Consider the following 21126-nt stretch of genomic DNA (forward strand, 5'->3'; position numbering starts at 1 on the left):
GGGATGGGCTATTTCCAGGGGCCTGTTAGGAGAATGACCAGGATTATATATAGGTGGCTAGGTCGTGTCCGGACAGTGTCTGAGCTGAGCAAGCATTGGTCATGCTCGAAGATTTATTGAAACTAGCAAGTCTTCAAACTCTCAGGAAAAGAGGGGAGTGATGGGGCCTGTCTTATTTCCTTTGGAAGGGTGTTCCAGAGGCGAGGGGCCACCACCGAGAAGGCCCTCTCTATCGTCCCTGTCAACCATGCTTGTGATGGAGGTGGGAGCGAGAGGAGGGTCTCTCCGGAGGATCTTAGAGTTCGCGCCGGTTCATAGATGGAGATGCAATTGTGAAGATTTGCTTTTATACAAGGATAAAAATTCCCAAGGGAGAAAAAAAAAAAGAACACTTACTGTCCGGGTGAAGCCCTTCTCGGTCTGAGACTGGCCGATTGTGATTTTCCGCAGAAACCTGTCATTTGTATCCAACACTGCACAAGGAGAAAGTGGGGAAATGGAGAAATACGCAAAAGGTTAAACTCTTCAGAGGACAACAAAACATCATACTTTCAGTATGTCTGAGACAATGCTCATTGGCTTTAACTGGAAGGATAAAGTGTTTGCAACACACCATTTTCAAAAGCTAAGTGCCCAAATTGGAGGAAGTACACAACCCGCACTCTGCTCTTTTGAATATAAACTCTCAAAAACCCAATGCAGCACAGTCATTGTTCTCCCAACCCTGCTATATGCCTACGAAACGTGGACAGTCTACAGATGTCACACTCAACTCCTAGAACGATTCCATCAGTGTTGCCTCCGAAAAATCCTGCAAATCTCTTGGAAGGACAGGCGGACAAACAGCATGCTGGAAGAAGCAAAGACCACCAGCACTGAAGCAATGGTCCTCCACTATCAACTCCGCTGGATCAGTCAGTTGTCTGGATGCCCGACCACTGTCTACCAAAGCAGATGCTCTACTCTGAGCTCAAGAATGGAAAATGGAATATTGGTGGGCAGGAAAAGAGATTTAAAGATGGGCTCAAAGCCAACCTTAACAACTCTGGCACAGACACTGAGAACTGGGAAGCCCTGGCCCTTGAGTGCTCCAGCTGGAGGTCAGCTGTGACCAGCAGTGCTGTAGAATTTGAAGATGCACGAATGGAGAGCGAAAGAGAGAAATGTGCCAAGAGGAAGACGCGTCAAGCCAATCCCAACCATGACCGTCTTCCACCTTGATCTACAGGAGAACAGGCAGATCAAGAATATTTATTTATTTATTTATTTGCTTTATTTCTATACCGCATATTTCAGCCCAGACAGGCGACTCTAGAATAGAGCTCCACAGTTACCTATGGACCCACCGCCAGGACACTGATCTTGGAAGACAATCCCACTCGGACAATGAGGGATTGCCTAAGTAAATACAGCATGGTCACAATTGCAATGAATTATTTGAATCTACACATTGGAGCAAAAAACGTTTCCCAGCTCTGTCTTAAAAGGTGAAAGGAAGTTTGCAGCGGTCAAAGTAAACTTGGTCTTTCTAATCAGGGTCAAGCAGAAATAATCTCACCTCATTCTATAAAAATAAACAAGGCTAGGAAAAGGAAAAGCAGTGTGTTGCGCTGATCAGAGAGTATTGGACTTGGATTAAAGAGATGTAGGTTCCAATGCCTGCCAAGTCATGAAGCTCATTAGATAGATGTATTTCTCTTTTGAAACCTTAGCTTAGACGATTCAATTATTAGCAGAAAGTGAAATGTGGAATAAACGACTGAATTAACATCCACAAGAGAAGAGTTTTCTCCCTTTCTTGTCCAGCAAAACTATTTGGAGATAGATTGAGGACCAAGAAAAGACATATAATTAGCGTGGGAAACTCACTGAGACAAGATGAAGAAATGACCTTCAGATTAAATAGGAGAGATTTTCCTGCTTCTTGGCAGGGGGTTGGACTGGATGGCCCACAAGGTCTCTTCCAACTCTATGATTCTATGATATAGTTTTAAAATGGCATCAGATCAATTCATGGAGGACCACGCTATCAAGAATGATCGAGAACCGTCAGATTCAGAAGCAGATTATTTATTATTTGTAAATGACTTAAAATTTGTATATAAATTAAAGTGTAAACTGCTCTCTGAGTTGCTGTGAGTTTTCTGGGCTGTATGGCCATGCTCCAGAAGCATTCTCTCCTGACATTTCAGCCACATCTATGGCAGGCCTCGTCAGAGGTTGTGAGGTCTGTTGGAAACTAGACAAGTAAGGTTTATATAACTACAGAATGTCCAGACTCTTGTCTGCTGGAGGCAAGTGTGAATATTGCAATTGGCCACTTTGATTAACATTGAATAGCATTGTAGCTTCAAAGCCTGGCTGCTTCTTGCCTGGGAGGATCTTTTGTTTGGAGGTATTAGTTGGCCCTGATTGTTTCCTGTCTGGAATTCTCCTGTTATTTATTGCTCTTAATTTAGCCAGTCAGGTTTTGAAGCTGCAAAGCCATTCAATGCGAATTAAGTTGGCCAATGGCAACATTCACACTTGCCTCCAACAGACAAGAGTTTTTTTTCTCTCACCCTGGACATTATTCCACAGATATTTATTTTATTTATATATATATTATATTTATATACCGTCCCTCTTAGTCTGCAGGCGACTTGGGGCGGTTGTAAACCCCACTTGCCTAGTTTCCAACAGACCTCACAACTTCTGAGGATGCCTGCCATAAATGTGGGCGAAATGTCAGGAGAGAATGCTTCTGGAACATGGCCATACAGTCCATAAAAACTTGCAGCAACCCAGTGATTCTGGCCGTGAAAACCTTCGACAAGATGCTCTCTATTTGCAGATCGAGTATTTAACAAATGTAACACAAAAGAAAAAGAAATTAGGATGGAAGAAGTAAGATACCAATAGATAAGTTAAGCACCAGTTCATAAATGTACATTGTATCAGCTACTGTAGATAAGTAGGAACAAATTTAAGGGAATGTTATATTCTTTATTCTTTTTTTTTGTAAAGTTCCCAGAGGCAATGAGCTGATCATTACAGAAAACAGGGTGTTATGTGAGATTGATTTTTCGTTCCTACTTTCTACCTTTTCTAGTCAACACAGTCAAAAGCCAGGAAGTTCTACTAGTCCAGTGTTTGTCAACCTTCCTAAAGACACGACCCCTTAATACAGTTCCTCATGTTGTGTTGACCCCCAACTATAACATTATTTTTGTTGCTAACGGTTATTTTGCTACTGTTATGAATTGTCATGTAAATACCGGATATGCAGGATATATTTTCATTCACTGGACTAAATTTGGCACAAATACCAGATATGCCCAAATTTGAATACTGGTGGGGTTGGGGGGAATTGGTTTTGTCATTTGGGAGTTGAAGTTGCTGGGATTTATAGTTCACCTACAATCAAAGAGCTTTCTGAACTCCACCAATGATAGAATTGATTCAAACTTGGCACACAGAACTCCCATGAGCAAGGGTATGGTGGGCATTGGCCTTGAGTTTTGGAGTTGTAGTTCCCCTACATCCAAATACTCAAACAATGATGGATCTGGACCAAACTTGGCATAAATACTCAATATGCCCAAATGTAAACACTGGTGGAGTTTGGGGAAATATACCTTAACATTTGGGAGTTGTAATTGCTGGGATTTATAGTTCACTTACAATCAAAGAGCATTCTGAACCCCACCATCGATAGAATGGGCCAAACTTCCCACACAGAACCCGATGACCAATAGAAAATACTGTGTTTTCTGATGGTCTTTGGCGACCCCTTTGACACCTTCCTCGTGACCCCCCCCCAAGGTCCTGACCCCCCAGGTTGAGAAACGCTGTTCTAGTGCACCAATTTCTAAAAGGCCACATTCTTCCTATCTCTCCCCTTTGGCTGTGTTTCTGCAGCATCTACAGATGACTCCAAGAAACTCGTAAGGGTTTCTCATTTGCACTTTTTTTTTTGCCTTGGATGTAGGATTCACTTCTAAAAACCTTATTCGAAAGCAAGAATTCCCCAAAGAAGAGAAAGAAAGAGAGAGCTGCCTGCTTCAATGTTGAAAGCAAAAATGTATGCACTTACATACATAAAATAATTTTTTGCAGATACATTTTGAATCTCATTTAAGAGGAATTACATTTTATCTGAGAGGAGAACATGTTAAAAGAAGTCCAAAATCTCTTTTTGCTGTCAAGATAAACCCAATTTCCAGGCAAGATATGACTTAGAGCCCCCTAAGAAGAAGGATGCATTGAACACAGTATGGTGCTGAATGATTTGCAGAAATATATTTCCTTGAACTGTCAACAGCCAGGCATTTGGTGGTTGTATTACCACTATAAGGGCTGACCTACTTTTTGTGCAACTTTATCTGCCACTTTGTAGTTTACTTCCCTACTGATCAGTTTGAAATTATTTCTTCAGTGACTCCTCCAAGACAATATGCGTGGCAATTAGGATAAGCAAGCTAAGCATGGCAAGGGATGAGATGGCAGCTCAAACAAAATCGGAAGGGAGGCAATTACTTTAATAGGTCAATCTAATATTCCACAAGAGGAATGCAAGCTTTCAAGTCCTCCTCCTCTTTTTTCTCTATCATCATCATCATCATCATCATCCAACTTTTCTCCCTAAACTGAGACTCACAATAACTTAATTTTTTTTTAAAAAAACACACAACTAAAAGTATTCAGAAAGTGAACATTAAAACAGACTTAATATAGTTGCAGTATTAAAAGGAAATCCAAGTCTCCAATTAAAAGAAGAAAATGCAATTTAGTAGCCGCGGTAACACAGAGGGTTAAACGACTAGCTGCAGGAAATATTTTGGTAGTTGGTAGTCAGGATGAGCTCCTGCTGTCAGCTCTAGCTTCTGCCAACCTAGCAGTTCAAAAGCATGAGATGCGAGTAGATCAATAGGTACCACCTCGACGGGAAGGTAAAAGTGTGCCCCATGCAGGCATGAGGCAACACTATCAGAGATGTCTACGGACGACAGGATCCTTGGCATGGAAAAATGGAGCAAGAGTATCTCCAAAATGGCCGGAGTTGAGCATCGCCTCCAGAGGTCTTTCCCTGTGTCTGTATATTGTATGTTGTTGTCATTCTCTGTGTAAAAAGCAATGCATATTCGCCTTATATGTGTGTGTGGACTGTGTGGTTTTTAAATGTTTGCTAAGATGTTTGAATTCTATGATTTTAATGTAACTGTTTATTTTTAATTGATTATTTGTTTATATGATATTGAATTGTTGCCTATCTGTAAGGCCGCTCTGAGCCCCCTTCGGGGTGAGAAGGGCAGGATATAAATATGGTAAAAAGGTAAAGATTTCCCCTGACACTCAGTCTAGTCGTGTCCATCTCGGGGGGGTGGGGGTGCTCATCAGCGTTATCAACAGACAGTCATATTTTATCCAGTATTAAATCCTGAAAAGTATCTGAAGGCAAGGAGTGGATCGGTAAGATTTCTGTGAAAGCTCTAATCCACCCTCCCACGCATCCATATAACAGAAACCTCCCACAGCACTCCCTTCTGATCATCTTTCGATTTCTTTTCCCATGTTTGTTACTCTGTTACCTCTTTGCCATGTTATGCTGCTTGGATCAATATCCAGTCTCACAAATTTGTTGATCTCATCATTCGTCAAAGCCTCTGGGTCTGTTTTCTTAATATGCAGCCTCTGAGGATGAAGGGAAGGGGTTTGGGCAGAGGAGAACAATAAGAAGATGAGCCATTACAGAAAATGAGCCTTTAAGGAAAAATTATAGGAGCAAAAAGGAGAAGGAGAAAAACAATGAGGGCTTTGCAAGAAAAACTGGGTGACAACTAGCTTACTGCAACCAACAAAGCTTCTCAAGTAACTTGTCTTAATCTAGAAAAGTTCTAAATGCCTTGGGGTCAAAATATCTGCAGCTGCCCCTTCCCATATAAGCCAACACAAAATCTAAGATCCTCAGCAGAAGCCCTGTTTATGGCGATGATGTGTTTTGACTGTGTTGTGCTCCACTTTGAACAATAAGGAGAGATAGGAAACAAATGAACGTTAGTAACAGTAGTAGTATTAATATTGTTATCATTATTATTATTTCTGTTATTGTTTGGTATAATTATTCTTATTTGAAACACAACAAGGTGAGTCCACAGCAAACAAGATCACTATGTATTGGATCAAACATCAGACACTTCCCAAGTCTCAATATTATTATTATTATTGTTATTGTTATTATTATTATTATTATTATTATTATTATTATTATGAAACTTAACAAGATTAGTACACAGGAAACAAGATCACTACGCTGGCTATTTTATTGGATCACACATCAGACACTTCCCTAGTGTCGTTGTTGTTGTTGTTGTTGTTGTTATTATTATTATTATTATTTTGAAACATAACAAGATTAGTACACAGCAAACAAGATCACTATGCTGGTTTTTGTATTTGACCACATGTTGGACACTTCCCAAGTGTCTAGGACTGTGGGATGTATCAGCGAATAACGTGGGCAGATCCAAGTAGGATGGCCTTTTGCAGCTGGCAGATGGTGATTTTGTCAGCACCGATTGTTTTTAAGTGCAGGCCAAGGTCTTTAGGTACTGTACCCAGTGTGCCGATCACCACTGGGACCACCTTGAATGGCTTGTGCCAGAGTCTTTGCAGTTCTATCTTTAAATCCTCATATCGTGTAAGCTTTTACAGTTGCTTCTAATCGATCCTGCTATTGCCTGGGATTGCAATTATTATTATAGTTATTATTTTCTGCACAAATTATTCGCCGATACATCACACAGTCCTAGACACTTGGGAAGTGTCCAATGAGTGAGCAAATACAAAATCCAGTATAGTGATCTTGGTTGCTGTGTACTAATCTTGCTTTGTATCTTATAATAATAATAATGACAATAATGATAACTATATAGAAGGGTCCCTCAGACAGCATAAGGGCAGGACTCGGACTTCAACTTCAGTGATCCTGCTTGCTTGGAGATTCTGAAAACCATGGTCAAACAAGACCTCGAAGACCGAGTATGGAAATCTGTCCTTTTTCCCACTGAAAGGGATGTAAATTAAGAATGGTAAAGGAGATTCTAATTTTAAGTTCTGTGGCCAAAATCTTAGGGGAGTAGGATGGAATGGGTTGCCTGCAGTATATGTATAGTTTGTAATATAGCTCTGTATATTTGAAGGGCTGCTGAATGAGGCAGCAGCTTTGCATGCTTGTGGTGGATTTTGGGTTTAGATTTGTCTCAACAGAAAGGGATTACTCTTGACTTTATTTCCCAACACGTTAGATGTTCAAGACTGCAGGTTGTATACAAGAAGTTTTGTGTCTGTGAGCATGTGTGTGCCAGAGACAGATATAACAATATAATAACTTTATTCTTATATGCCTCCACTATATCCCCAAAGGGACTCGGGGTGGCTTACAGGTGGGACAGAAGTCCACAAAAGGTAAAAGCAAAAAGAATCAATAAAACAAAACATATTAAAATAGGAGCATCATACAAAATACAAGATAGAACAGACTAGACATAACAAAATAGAACAGATTACATTGGAACTCCATCAGACCAGGTTCAACAAAAACAATGAAGATTTCTAAAATGGGCACAAGCAAGCTATAAAAGGACTGGGCAAGGGATAGTGCAAATAGCGTACCATAGGTTCAGGGAAGTGGATGAAGTGCAAAACAGAGTACTATCTGGCGACTTAGGGATTGGGCATGAGTATCTAGGGACTAATCAGTCTCGAATACTTGCTGAACATCCAGGTTTTCAAATCCCCATTAAAGGAGGATAATTTATTTATTTATTTTATTTATTTATTACTTGCACTTATTTACCGCCACTCTCAGCCCAGGGGGCGACTCGTGGCGGTGAACAACAACATAGAAAAGACAATTTACAGTAATCAGAACAATACATAACATGCTACTACTACTTGACATATACTTATACTAAAAATCCGCTTCGTCATATCATGGGTCATAGTCAGTCTCATAGTCGTGGTCCATTCCGGTCATCATTGCCAAGATATAGCACTCAGTTAAAGGCCAACTCGAAGAGCCATGTTTTCAGGCTCTTACGAAAGGCCATAAGGGAGGGCGCCTGTCTAACTTCAGCAGGGAGGGCGTTCCACAGCCGGGGGGCCACCACCGAGAAGGCCCGCTCTCTCGTCCCCGCCAGGCGTGCCTGTGAGGCAGACGGGATCGAGAGAAGGGCCTCCCCGGATGATCTCAAGGTCCTCGTGGGCTCGTAGGCCAAGATGCGGTCTGCAAGGTATTTTGGGCCGGAACCGTTTAGGGCTTTGTAGGATAGTACCAGCACCTTAAATTGGGCCCGGTAGCAAATCGGCAGCCAGTGGAGCTGGGACAGCAGGGGCGTTGTGTGCTCCCTACGCCCTGCTCCTGTTAACAACATGGCTGCCGCGCGCTGGACTAGCTGGAGCTTCCGGGCCGTTTTCAAGGGCAGCCCCACGTAGAGAGCGTTGCAGTAGTCGAGGCGGGATGTGACCAAAGCGTGTACCACCGTGGCCAAGTCAGACTTCCCAAGATACGGGCGCAGCTGGCGCACGAGCCTGAGCTGTGCAAATGCTCCCCTGGTCACCGCTGAAACCTGGGGATCCAGGCTCAGCGACGAGTCCAGGGTCACACCCAAGCTGCGAACCTGCGCCTTCAAGGGGAGTGCGACCCCGTCCAGCACAGGCTGTAACCCTATACCCTGTTCGGCCTTGCGACTGACCAGGAGTACCTCTGTCTTGTCTGGATTTAATTTCAGTTTGTTCGCCCTCATCCAGACCATTACAGCGGCCAGGCACCGGTTCAGGACTTCGACGGCCTCCTTAGTAGCAGGTGGGAAGGAGTGACAGAGTTGGACATCATCTGCGTACAGATGACACCGCACCCCGAAACTCCGGATGATCTCACCCAGCGGCTTCATGTAGATGTTAAACAGCATGGGGGACAGGATGGAGCCCTGAGGAACCCCACAGGTCAAAGGCTGTGGTGTTGAACAGGAGTCCCCCAATAACACCTTCTGGGTACGGCCCTCCAGAAATGACCGGAGCCACTGCAAAGCAGTGCCCCCGAGACCCATCTCTGCAAGGCGCCCCAGAAGAATACCGTGGTCGACGGTATCGAAGGCCGCTGAGAGGTCCAGGAGCACCAACAGGGACACACTCCCCCTGTCTAGCTCCCGGCGCAGATCATCCACTAAGGCGACCAAGACCGTCTCGGTACCATGTCCCGGTCTGAAACCAGACTGTGCCGGATCCAGATAATCCGTGTCTCTCAAGAATACCTGGAGTTGTGAGGCCACCACGCTTTCCATGACTTTGCCCAAGTAGGGAAGATTGGAAACAGGCCGAAAGTTTTCGAATTTGGTGGGGTCCAGTGATGGCTTCTTCAACAGCGGCTTTATAATAGCCTGTTTTAGGCTCGCTGGAATCTTGCCTTCCCGAAGGGAGGCATTCACCACCACCGTTACCCACTCAGCCAATCCCCCTCTGGCCTCCTTCAGAAGCCAGGATGGGCAGGGGTCTAGGATGGACGTGGTGGGCCTCATTCCTCCAAGTATCTTGTCCACATCCTCGGGCTTCACAAACTGAAAAGAATCCAACAAAATAGGACAAGCAGGTGTGTGGGGGCTTGCCTATTTTCCCTGGGAAGAATATTCCAAAGTCAGGGGGCCACCAACGAGAAGGCCCTCTCCCTCGTCCCCACCAGCTGTGCTTGTGACGGTGGTGGAAGTGAGAGGATTGGCTCCCCGGAGGATCTTAGAGTTCGTGCCAGTTCATAGATGGAGATGCAATCACAGATCTTAGAACCCATGTTGGCTCATAGGGCTACTCAAATCTCTGAGTAGAGAGAATTGCAGGAAAGAAGCCATAGCTCACCTGCAGACGCTGAATCTGGACATCAGAAAACGTCCTCATTCCATTGATGGAAGGAACCAAGCGAGCATAGAGGGCCTTCAAAGGCAAGAGAGATGAATCACAGCATTTCACCAAGGAAGTCTCACTTAAATTGATGGTATATAAGACACCTTTCCTCCGAGGGGAAGGCATCAAGTTTACGGTATTACCTGATCAGTTTGTGTTGCTTCATGGAAGATCCGGGCATCAATGGCAGCGGCGACCAGGTTATTAGCAGCAGTAATGGCATGGATGTCACCCGTGAGATGAAGATTAAACTACGGAGGAGAGAATGAGGAGTATTTGAACAGTCACTTCCAATCCCTTTATTAAAATCTCATTAAATCCCCAATATGACTATGATGGCACAGAGAGAAAGGCAGACATAGAGAGAAAAATATTAATAGCAAATATCCTGGAGGAAAAAAGGAGAACTGCTTTTTAATTTGTGAGAGACATGTACCTTCCTTTTAAAAAAAAGGTAAGACAAGAAAAGATAGAAAAGAGAAAGTAAGAAATCCTTCACCACAATGATGCAGTTTTGCAGAACTTACTGAAGTTAAAATAATAAGTAGCAAGGATATTTTTGGTCCAATCTAAGATTTCTTAATACGGCACAAGGTCTCATATTCTGAGGTTTGTTTGAGAACTGTGCCAATGACGACTCAGTCAAATGTCCATTTGAGACAGAAATGGGCAACTATTTCTATACCACTTTCTCTAACCAATCTGGGTTCCTGCTATGCAAACCTGGCCTTTTCTCCAAAACTGGTATCACATGATGACTATCTTGGGGTGCTTCTTGAAGTATTCCAAAATGGCTATTTAAGGGTAAGGCAGATGTGTATTTTAGAAGAGAACTCTCCATAGAATCATAGAATCAAAGAGTTGGAAGAGACCTCATGGACCATCCAGTCCAACCCCCTGCCAAGAAGCAGGAATATTACATTCAAATCACCCATGACAGATGGCCATCCAGCCTCTGTTTAAAAGCTTCCAAAGAAGGAGCCTCCACCACACTCCGGGGCAGAGAGTTCCACTGCTGAATGGCTCTCACAGTCAGGAAGTTCTTCCTCATGTTCAGATGGAATCTCCTTTCTTGTAGCTTGAAGCCATTGTTTCGCGTCCTAGTCTCCAGGGAAGCAGAAAACAAGCTTGCTCCCTCCTCCCTGTGGCCTCCTCTCACATACAGGGTTAGTCAAAATGCATAGGCCAATAAGCCATTCAATTGAATGGCTTATTGGCCTATGCATTTTGACTAACCCTGTATTTATACATGGCTATCATATCTCCTCTCAGCCTTCTCTTCTTCAGGCTAAACATGCCCAGCTCCTTAAGCCGCTCCTCATAGGGCTTGCTCTCCAGACCCTTGGTCATTTTAGTCGCCCTCCTCTGGACGGGCGACTAAAATTTTCAGCATAGTTTTTTTCCTTCCCAAAGGGACCTCAAAAGAGGCGCTCCACGTAGGAGTTTGCATATTTCCCACCCATGATTTCACCCCTTTTACTTTCAACAGTGGCAACTCACTCACAAACATGACGTTTACAACCTTCCCTTGGCACTCAGAGGGATACTTTCCTCTGAACATGGACATTTTGCCTATCATTTTCTATTTATTTACAGATATCATTTATATTCTAGTTTTCTGAAAATGAGCAGATACAAACAGTATCTCTCTGGGCAGCAAAACCAGGAAATCCAACTGGATGGTCCCCCACGAGGGTCTTCCTCCAGGAACAAACTAAGAATTCCTGCTTCTTGGCAGGGGGTTGGACTGGATGGCCCATGAGGTCTCTTCCAACTCTTTGATTCTATGATTCTATGAACTTGGAAGTGCTTCAACAGACTCAGAAGTGGAGTTGGTAGATTATTTATTTATTGTGTCAGGTCAACCAGTCAAATTAACAGAACAAAGCAAACAAACAGACAAAATACAGAGTTTGGGAGTTTGGTAGTTGATTAAATGTCCTTTGACCAGTATCTGGCCACTTGGAGTGCTTCTGGTGTTGCTGCAAGGAGATCCTCCATTGTGCATGTGGCAGGGCTCAGGTTGCATTGCAGCAGGTGGTCAGTGGTTTGCTCTTCTCCACACTCGCATGTTGAGGATTTCACTTTGTAGCCCCATTTCTGAAGGTTGGCTCTGCATCTTGTGGTGCCAGAACGCAGTCTGTTCAGCGCCTTCCAAGTTGCCCAGTCCTCTGTGTGCCCAGGGGGGACTCTCTCATTTGTTATCAGCCATTGGTTGATGTTCTGGGTTTGAGCCTGCCACTTTTGGACTCTCGCTTGCTGAGGTGTTCCAGTGAGTTGGTAGATCAAAAGACAATATTGCAAAATGGCACTACCTACAAGAATCCTCAACCTTGTGCGACTGCGGATCAAACCAAACATCTCCACATCTGTATGCTTGCCCACAATGCCCTGCCTCATGCACAGAGGAAGAATCATTTAAAGACACAGACAATGCAGTTGCTGTTGCCCGTTTTTGGTCAAAAAATCTTTAGTCACTTATGCTCCCTCCATTTTATCAGTTTTATACTTATTTATGCAATGCTTTTGACACAAAATAAATAAACAATGAGCGGAGGACATCTCCATAGCTCAATTGTGACCTGAAACTAGGTTCCTTAGATCCCTGATCACCTTTAGATATGTTGGACCAAAGCTCCCAACATCCCTAATGGTCATGTTGGTTAGGCATGGCTGGACTTGTAATCCAGCATGATTACAGGCTGTAAGATTGCAAAAGGCCACTCTAGAACAACAAAGCCATGCCTTAAAGCAGGGATCCACAAACTTTTTAAGCAGAGGGCCAGGTTACAGTCCCTCAAACTGTTGGAGGGCCGGATTATAATTTGAAAAAAGCATGCATGAATTCCTATGCACACTGCACATATCTTATTTGTAGTGCAAAAAAAACCCTCTTAAAAGCAATACAATAATAAAAATGAAGTACAATTTTAACAAATATAAACTTATTAATATTTCAATGGGAAGTGTGGGCCTGCTTTTGGCTGATGAGATAGGATTGTTGTTGTTGTGTGCTTTCAAGTCGTTTCAGACTTAGGTTGACCCTGGGTGATGGCTGGGTAAATGACCTTGGAGGGCCGTATCCGGCCCCCGGGCCATAATTTGAGGACCCCTGCCTTAAAGCCACAATGCCTAGAACTAATCTTTAAGGAGCAATCAAATAAAATCAATGTGAATATTACCTCCTCCATAGGAATAACCTGAGCATAACCACCTCCAGCAGCACCACCTGTAATACAACAGATAGCACAAAGACTTAAACCATCATATTTCAAATACTTAATAGCCTGAGCATCTTTTTAAGTAGAGGGGGGATTTATATTTTTTTTTTACAAAACCAAATCTTCCTTAGTGAGCTCAGTGCCAAACAAGAGATTTACTCCACAAATCTTTTGCATCCTATTAACAGAAATGGGAGTAGATTATATATTTTACTACATTTATATAAGCTATTTTATGAAATAGCAGAAAATTTTATTTAAATAATGGTTATTATTTACTTACAGTATGGATAAAACAGCCTTTCCAGAGCTCTGTAGTGTTTGCGTTATGCATTCAGAAACGCAAGTGCAAAGCATAAGAAGCAATTTATTGAGTACCAGTTCAATGCATCACAAAAAAGTCTCATTTAACACATTTAAATCCTGATTAGTCCTAATTGACTAACTCTAATGCAACATTGCTCCCTCATATTCCTGACTGCACAAATGCCACTCACAGTGGACTTTTAAAAATCTAATTAAAATACTCAGCTTACCACAAGTCACTCCCAATATTGTAAGCTTTCGCCTCCTCCCAAAAGATCCCTTATCTTAATTGTGGTTAGTAAACATGGCATATGTAACCATAGGTAAAGGTAAATGTTTTTCCCTGACATTATGTCTAGTCGTGTCTGACTCTGGGGGTGGTGCTCATCTCCATTTCTAAGCTGAAGAACCGGCGTTATCCATAGACACCTCCAAGATCATCTGGCCAGCATAATTTATTTATTTCACAGTTTTCTATACCGAGCTTCTCAACCTCATTGAGGGACTCAGCCCGGTTTCCAGCCAGAAAAAAAACATATACACTCATTAAAATATCATATATCACAATTACAAAAACAACTTTTAAAACACTATATATAAAACTACAGTGGTCAGTCGTCCTATTAAGATGGATCTACATCAACTTCCATCCAGGGTCCTATGGTGTTGTCTCATTCATCGAAGGCCTGACTCCACAGCCACGTCTTCACCCGTTTCCTAAATGTTAGGATGGATGGGGCGGTTCTGGCCTCCAGAGGGAGAGAGTTCCAGAGTCACGGGGCCACCACCGAGAAGGCCCTGTCCCTCGTCCCCACCAGGCGCGCTTGCGAGGCCGGTGGGACCGAGAGCTGCATAACTGCATGGAGCACCTTTATCTTCCCGTCAGACCTATTGATCTACCCACATTTGCAAGTTTTTGAACTGCTATGTTGGCAGAAGCTGGAGCTAACAGCGGGAGCTTACGCCGCTCCCCAGATTTGAACCTGGGGAGCAAGTTCAGCAGCCAAGCGCTTTAACCCATTGCGCCACTGGGCTCTCCAACCATATCTCACCTTAATTTTTCTAATAAACACAACGTTTTCCATGCACCAATACATAACTTCCTAATACTATTCTACCAAGTCGAAATAAGGGCACACCATTTCTTCCCATCTTCTTTCTCTCAATCCAGACTCCAAATCTTGAATGTCTCCTAGACTATTGGGGAATGTTTTGCATGTAGCTATGGCACTATGAGAAGGGGAAATTAATGCATTACGTTCTACTAATGAAAGTAATTCGATCAGTGAAACTACTCTGTTAGATCCTGAACCCTGGACACCTGGAGATGCCAGGAATCAAACCTGATTCTGCATGCAAAACAAGCCATTCCTCTCCACCATGCACCTCTCTTGCCTTTTCATACCTTTAATTCCAAATGTAGGTCCTTGGGAAGGTTGCCGTACGCAGGCAAATGCATTCTGACCAAGGTAAGCTCCCAGGGCTTGAACAAGCCCTACTGTCGTGGTGCTCTTCCCTTCTCCCAACGGTGTGGGTGTTATACTGTATTTAAAAAGAAAGAAAGGGGAGTGGACTTTAGTAAAATCCATATTCTTAAAAAGCAAAGTGATAATGCTATAAACAAGATATTTCCTAACACAGTGATACCCAAAGTGGTTCATGGACCTGTGGCAGTCCATTGGCTGCTGGTCAACAGAAAGTGTCCAGGAAAGAAAGGAAAATGCCAGTGGGCAGAGACCTGTTGCTACTCCCTGGTACATTGAGGGGAAACTGCCAGGCCATCATATCAGACAGACTAAAAATCATTCTTGTAATACATATCCCAACAACCAATATTGGGGGGGGGGGCATAACAAACTCTATGGAGTGACCGGGATGGCTCAAACTAGAAAGTCTGGAGGTCAATTCTCTGATCTCTGGAGGCCACACAGGGCCCTTCCACACAGCCCTATATCCCAGAATATCAAGGCAGAAAATCCCAAAATATCTGCTTTGAACTGGAATTTTTGAGACCACACTGCCATATATTCCAATTCAAAGCATACAATGTGGGATTTTATTCAGCTGTGTGGAAGGGGCCATAGACAACCAAAAATGACAAAAGTAACAAAAATCAGGCATATTGCAAACTGCAAGCAGCTGGAATTCCACTCCTAGATTTGAAAAATTAAGAGTGGCATATTAATCAGTGAACAAGGTGGTTTAGTCAAAAAGGTGAATCACTCCTCCTGGAGGTTTCCAGGGAAGACCTTTGATAATTACGTACATCAGGAAAAACAGGGGTTGCAACTGCCTGTTTCCCAAGCTCTTGGGAAGCCTAACTGATATACAGTATTTAGGACTAGGAGCCCTTCCACACAGCCCTATATCCCAGAATATCAAGGCACAATATCTGCTTTGAACTGGGTTATCTTGAGTCAATACTCAGATAATGTGGGATTTTCTGCCTTGATATTCTGGGATATAGGGCTGTGTGGAAGGGCCCCTTGAAGCAGGAATGTGAGCTTTTCTATTCCTGACAGGAGTTAAACCAAGGAAAGTTTCCCCATCATCAAGAGATAGCAAATAAAATAAAGCAAGATAGCAAATTTTCAAAAAACAGTTGTGATCAGAAGTTCATTTGGGTTTTTTTCTGAAAAGAACATTATTTATGCTTTTGTAAGGGGGAAAGCCCCCTAAAACAACATTTGGAAGGTTGTATATTGCTTAGAGCAGTGGTTTGCAACTTGTGGTCTTCTGGGTTTTGGATGTCAACTTCCAGAAGCCACAGTCAGCTTAGACAGTTGTCAGTGATTCTGGGAGATGAAGTCCAAAACACCTGAACCAAAGGTTGCAAAACACTGCTCTAAGGATACAATTCCCCTTCTTTAATCCTAGGGTTTTTTTTTTTCAGGTTCAGAGGGATCCAAGGACTACACAGCATGTCTACAAAGACTGCATGTGCTCCCTGGGATGGAGATTTTCCTTACCTGCTTTAAACTAAAAAGCTATGGCATTCAATTGTTTCATTAGCCAAGTTTGCAATCTCCTCCCAAGCTAACTCAGCCCTAAGCTACTTATTGGGATCACAGAAAGTACTGAGACAACTTACCCAGTTACCACAACGTATTTGCCATCCGGTTGGTCCTTGAGGCGCCGCAATGTTGACAGCGAAATTTTAGCTTTGCTTTCACCATAGAACTCCACCTCATCGGAGAGTAAGCCTATTTCTTTAGCCAGATGGCCAATGGGCTTGGGAATGCATGACCGCGACACTTCAATATCACTGAAAATGAACAAAGGGCAAGTGGTGAAGATAGTTGGGAGAAGGTTAAAGGACATTTTCTATCTAATGTTGGGTGAAAACTCTGTATGCCTTATTCACACTTGGCACTGGAAAAACGTATGTCCAGATTGATCTTTTAAGGCATTCACATTACATAATGAAAGTGCTATGATTCAACATGACTCTATAATTCTATGAACTGCCGTGGCGCATCCCATAGACTCCTGGGAGTTGTAGTTTGGTGACACACTAGAGCTCTACAAATACTCACAAAAGCTAGTCTCAGGATGAAGCCTGTCAGTGTGTGTGTGTGCATGCATGTATACACACACACATACATACATAAACACAGATATTTTATGGGTGTTCTGTACTTCAAAAATCCCCACTGAATTAGAAATCAAAACAAAAGAAAAGTGGATGTGGCAATGAGTTATGATTTTTATGGGAATTTTTTAACCCCAATGCTACTGTTTTAGAAACTTAAAAAGGAGTAATTTTTAATTTTTCAAATTATTTTTTCAATACACAACAGTTAAGCTGGGGGATCCCACTCAAGACAGAATACCAAACAAAGTATCTTTCATTTATATATTATCATAATATGAAATTCCAGCAGAATATGCAACTTTGTAATGTCTCCTTCCACAATAAAACTCAAAATAAACTATGAAGCAATTTTGGGATCACCTTGGAATACACTATGGGTTTCTTTTTAGCTTGTCACGAGGGCAAAACAAATCGTAATGCTGACGTTATAATCAACTTACCACAAAAAAAATTCTGGGCAAAAAGAACAAACCTTCTGTCCATGGTTTGCTGTCCATGATTGTATCCATAAGTAAGAATAGAACACTAGCTTATCAAAAATGCAAGTGTCTACTGTGTGCGTGTGGACTAGTTAAATATGAGCCAACAATGTCATGTGGCAACGTATAAAGCCAATGGGATTTTGGCCTGAATAAAAAGGAGAATACTGTCTAGAACAAGGGAAGTCATGCTACCTCTCTATTTTGCCTTGGTCAGACCACCCCTGGAATCATACTGTGTCCAATTTTGGGCACCACAACTGATGTTGACAAGCTGGAATGTGTCCAGAGGAGGGCGACTAAAAAGATCAAGGGTCTGGAGAACAAGCCCTATGGGGAGTGGCTTAAAGAGCTCGGCATGTTCGGCCTGCAGAAGAGGAGGCTGAGAGGAGACATGATGAGGGCCATATATAAATATGTGAGGGGGAGTCATAGGGAGGAGGGAGCAAGTTTGTTTTCTGCTGGCGTGGAGACTAGGACATGGAATAATGGCTGCAAACTGCAGGAAAGGAGATTTCACCTGAACATGAGGAGGAACTTCCTAACTGTGATAGCTGTTCAGCACTGGAACTCTCTGCCCCAGAGGTGGAGGTTCCTTCTTTGGGTACTTTTAAACATAGGCTGGATGGCCATCTGTTGGGAGTGCTTTGAATGCAATTTTCCTGCTTCTTGGCAGAGGTTGCACTGGATGGCCCAAGAGGTCTCTTCCAAGTCTATGATTCTATTTGTATATGTATATATGTACCTGTGTGTATGTGTGTGTGTGTTTATATCTATATATCTTGCTGTGAGGTCAAATCTACCCCAATGCTCTTTTTGTTTTGCTAAATCGGAATTAATTGTAACTCTCCAGGCAACAGCAATGTATAGCCAGACATTTTTTTGTTCATAACCATATCTTGTATCAAATTTGTACAACTACATCATGCAGATACAGCTAGGTGCGCTAAGGTAAAGAAAGAATAAGGACAGAATAATAAATGAGATTAGATTTTCACCCACAACCTTTTCAATTCAGCTGTTACTCACCTTGGAACAGGAGATCTAGGGCACAGCTGATTATATTGGATATTCCACTTGCCGGGCTGATACTTTTCCAAGAAACGTTGGGCACTTTCCACTGTGCTCTAAATTGATATTTTAAAACAAAGAGAGATTGATCACAAAAAAATCAGCATGGCATGTTAATCAATACGCTATTATATTGTCTTGTTTTGTTTTGCAGCCTGGGACATTTTGGGAATGTATTTTTTGATTGTATTGCTTTTTTAAAAACTGCTTCTACCTTCCATTTTTTACAAGCAGCATAGTGTAAGCAGTTAAAATACTGTGCTCAAATCAAGTTGACATGGAATGTGTCTACACTGTAGAATTAATGCATTTTGACACTACTGTAATTGACATGGTTCAGTGCTTTCGAAACATGGGAGTTCCAGCTTCACTGGATCTTCTCTGCCAAAGAATGTTGGTGCCTCACCAAACTACAACTCCCATGATTCCATTGAGTCATAGCAATTACAGCAGTGTATTGCCGAAGGCTTTCATGGCCGGAATCACTGGGTTGTTGTAGGTTTTTCGGGCTGTATGGCCATGTTCTAGAAGCATTCTCTCCTGACATTTCGCCTGCATCTGTGGCAAGCATCCTCACAACCTCTGAAGATGCTTGCCACAGATGCAGGTGAAACATCAGGAGAGGATGATTCTAGAACATGGTCATACAGCCCGAAAAACCTACAACAAACCAATTACAGCAGTGTCAAACTGGATTGATTCTACAGTGTATATCAGGCATGGGCAAACTTTGACCCTCCAGGTGTTTTGCAGTTTAACTCCCACAATTCCTAACAGCCTTCCAGAATTGTGGAGTTGTGGAAGATGAAGGTCAAAACACTTGGCTGAAGTCTGCCCATGCCTGATGTAGATGCATCCTTGGATTCAAAGTAATATTCCCACTACAATTTATACTATTTCAGTTTCACCTGGAGTACTACATGTAGCGCCTTGTTTTAAGAAGAGTAAAGACAAGTACTGAGAAGTACAATGAGGATGATAAGAAGTATGGAGAACAAAATATACGAGGGTGGGTCAAAAAGAAATGCCTCCATCGCTCTAACTTTTATTTCTTTCACAGCTACTGGATTATCTATGCATGATATGATAGAAGTAACCTTACTCTACTGATATAGTCTTTTTCTTTCTCTGATGGACTGATTAGAATCATGGATCTGAAGCTAAAAGAAAGAATCACCATTGAATTTCTGGCAAAAGAAGGTTGTACACCTAAGGAAATCCATCATCGCTTGAAGAATGTTTTATGATTTGGCCCCTTCTGACTTTTACCTGTTTGGACCTTTGAAAGAAGACAACCTAGGTCGGTGGTTCTTAATCTGTGGATCCCCAGATATTTTGGCTTTCAACTCCCAGAAATCTTAACAGCTGGTAAACCGGGAGTTGTATGCCAAAACATCTGGGGAACCAAAGATTGATAATCACTGACCTAGGTGGTTTCAGATACAATGACTTGAATGGCGTTAAAATAGCAAAATTAAAGTTATGTAGCAGCAAAAATAGTGTTATGGTTGGGGGACACCACAACACGAGGAACTGTATTAAGGGGTCACGGTATTAGGAAGGTTGAGAACCACTACTTTAGCTGGAAATGCTGCATTGAGCAAAGGGTTCAACCTGATGGCCATAGGATGCTTTCCAACTCCACAATTTCACAAAAAGGGGAGAAATGGTGCACCCACAAACCTGCATCAACATGGCAACCGTCATTGGTCCGACACCGCCGGGCACGGGCGTGATGAAAGAGGCCCTTTCCTTTGCGGCACTGTAAGCCACGTCTCCCACTACCCTTTTCCCACTGGCTTTTGTGCTGTCTGCAAGAGAGAGATAAGAAGGGGATGGAGGAAAGATGAAACTCACTGAGTTCAAGCCAATAGGAAGAAGGGGAACAAAATGCCCAGAAGATGAGGATTATCCTTCAATTGCAAAACACACAAAAAACAATCTCTTAGCTACACTAAGGCGACATAATAGATTACTTGGATTTCTTCTCTTTAGTATTTTTCTTTGCTAAAATTGCACTGTTGAAAAGCTGTCAAATAAACACCATTTACTCGGATGAGGGGTGAGCAATGCCTCTCGAGGATATTAACGTTTTCTAAAAGCATAGAGTTTGCTTAGATTCTTGCAGGCTTCTCACTGCTGTTAAGACGATGGTATAAGCTCTTCTTTAAGCACTTGTCAGGCAGCAAAAATCTTGGGATTTGCGAGGGAGAGAAACTAGGGTGTAATGAATAATTCTGCATTTAATGCTAAGAAACCAGTGATACTTCTTGCTTCAATCCAATTGCAGGCATAGGCATACCAATAGGATTCCCTGATTACTATGGTCTAAAGATTACAGACCTATCAAAGCCACATTAACCTACATGAAACTCTAGCTAAGGTTATTGTGCGCCCCATCATGTTGCTGAATTACAAGGACCAGCATCACTCACCATTGGCTAGGTTGGCTAGGGCTTCTGGAAATTGCAGTCTGGAATTATCCAATGGTCTGCATGATTCCCAAACTTGCTTTGAACAA

General features: G+C 42.6%; 1 protein-coding gene across 1 annotated transcript in view; it reads right to left on the bottom strand.

The window, feature by feature from the left end:
• MTHFD1 (methylenetetrahydrofolate dehydrogenase, cyclohydrolase and formyltetrahydrofolate synthetase 1) overlaps positions 1-21126 on the bottom strand; it is a 121559-nt gene that overhangs the window by 61113 nt on the left and 39320 nt on the right. Inside the window, exons 9-17 of the mRNA XM_060754319.2 lie at positions 20289-20416; positions 18564-18661; positions 16552-16725; positions 14866-15002; positions 13116-13162; positions 10077-10184; positions 9889-9963; positions 5571-5673; positions 397-473 (exon numbers count right to left, since the gene is read on the bottom strand). Of these exons, the coding sequence (XP_060610302.2) occupies positions 397-473; positions 5571-5673; positions 9889-9963; positions 10077-10184; positions 13116-13162; positions 14866-15002; positions 16552-16725; positions 18564-18661; positions 20289-20416 (947 nt within the window). The remainder of the gene's footprint in view (positions 1-396; positions 474-5570; positions 5674-9888; positions 9964-10076; positions 10185-13115; positions 13163-14865; positions 15003-16551; positions 16726-18563; positions 18662-20288; positions 20417-21126) is intronic.

Source organism: Anolis sagrei, chromosome 1 (assembly GCF_037176765.1).
Source record: "Anolis sagrei isolate rAnoSag1 chromosome 1, rAnoSag1.mat, whole genome shotgun sequence".
Taxonomy (NCBI): domain Eukaryota; kingdom Metazoa; phylum Chordata; class Lepidosauria; order Squamata; family Dactyloidae; genus Anolis; species Anolis sagrei.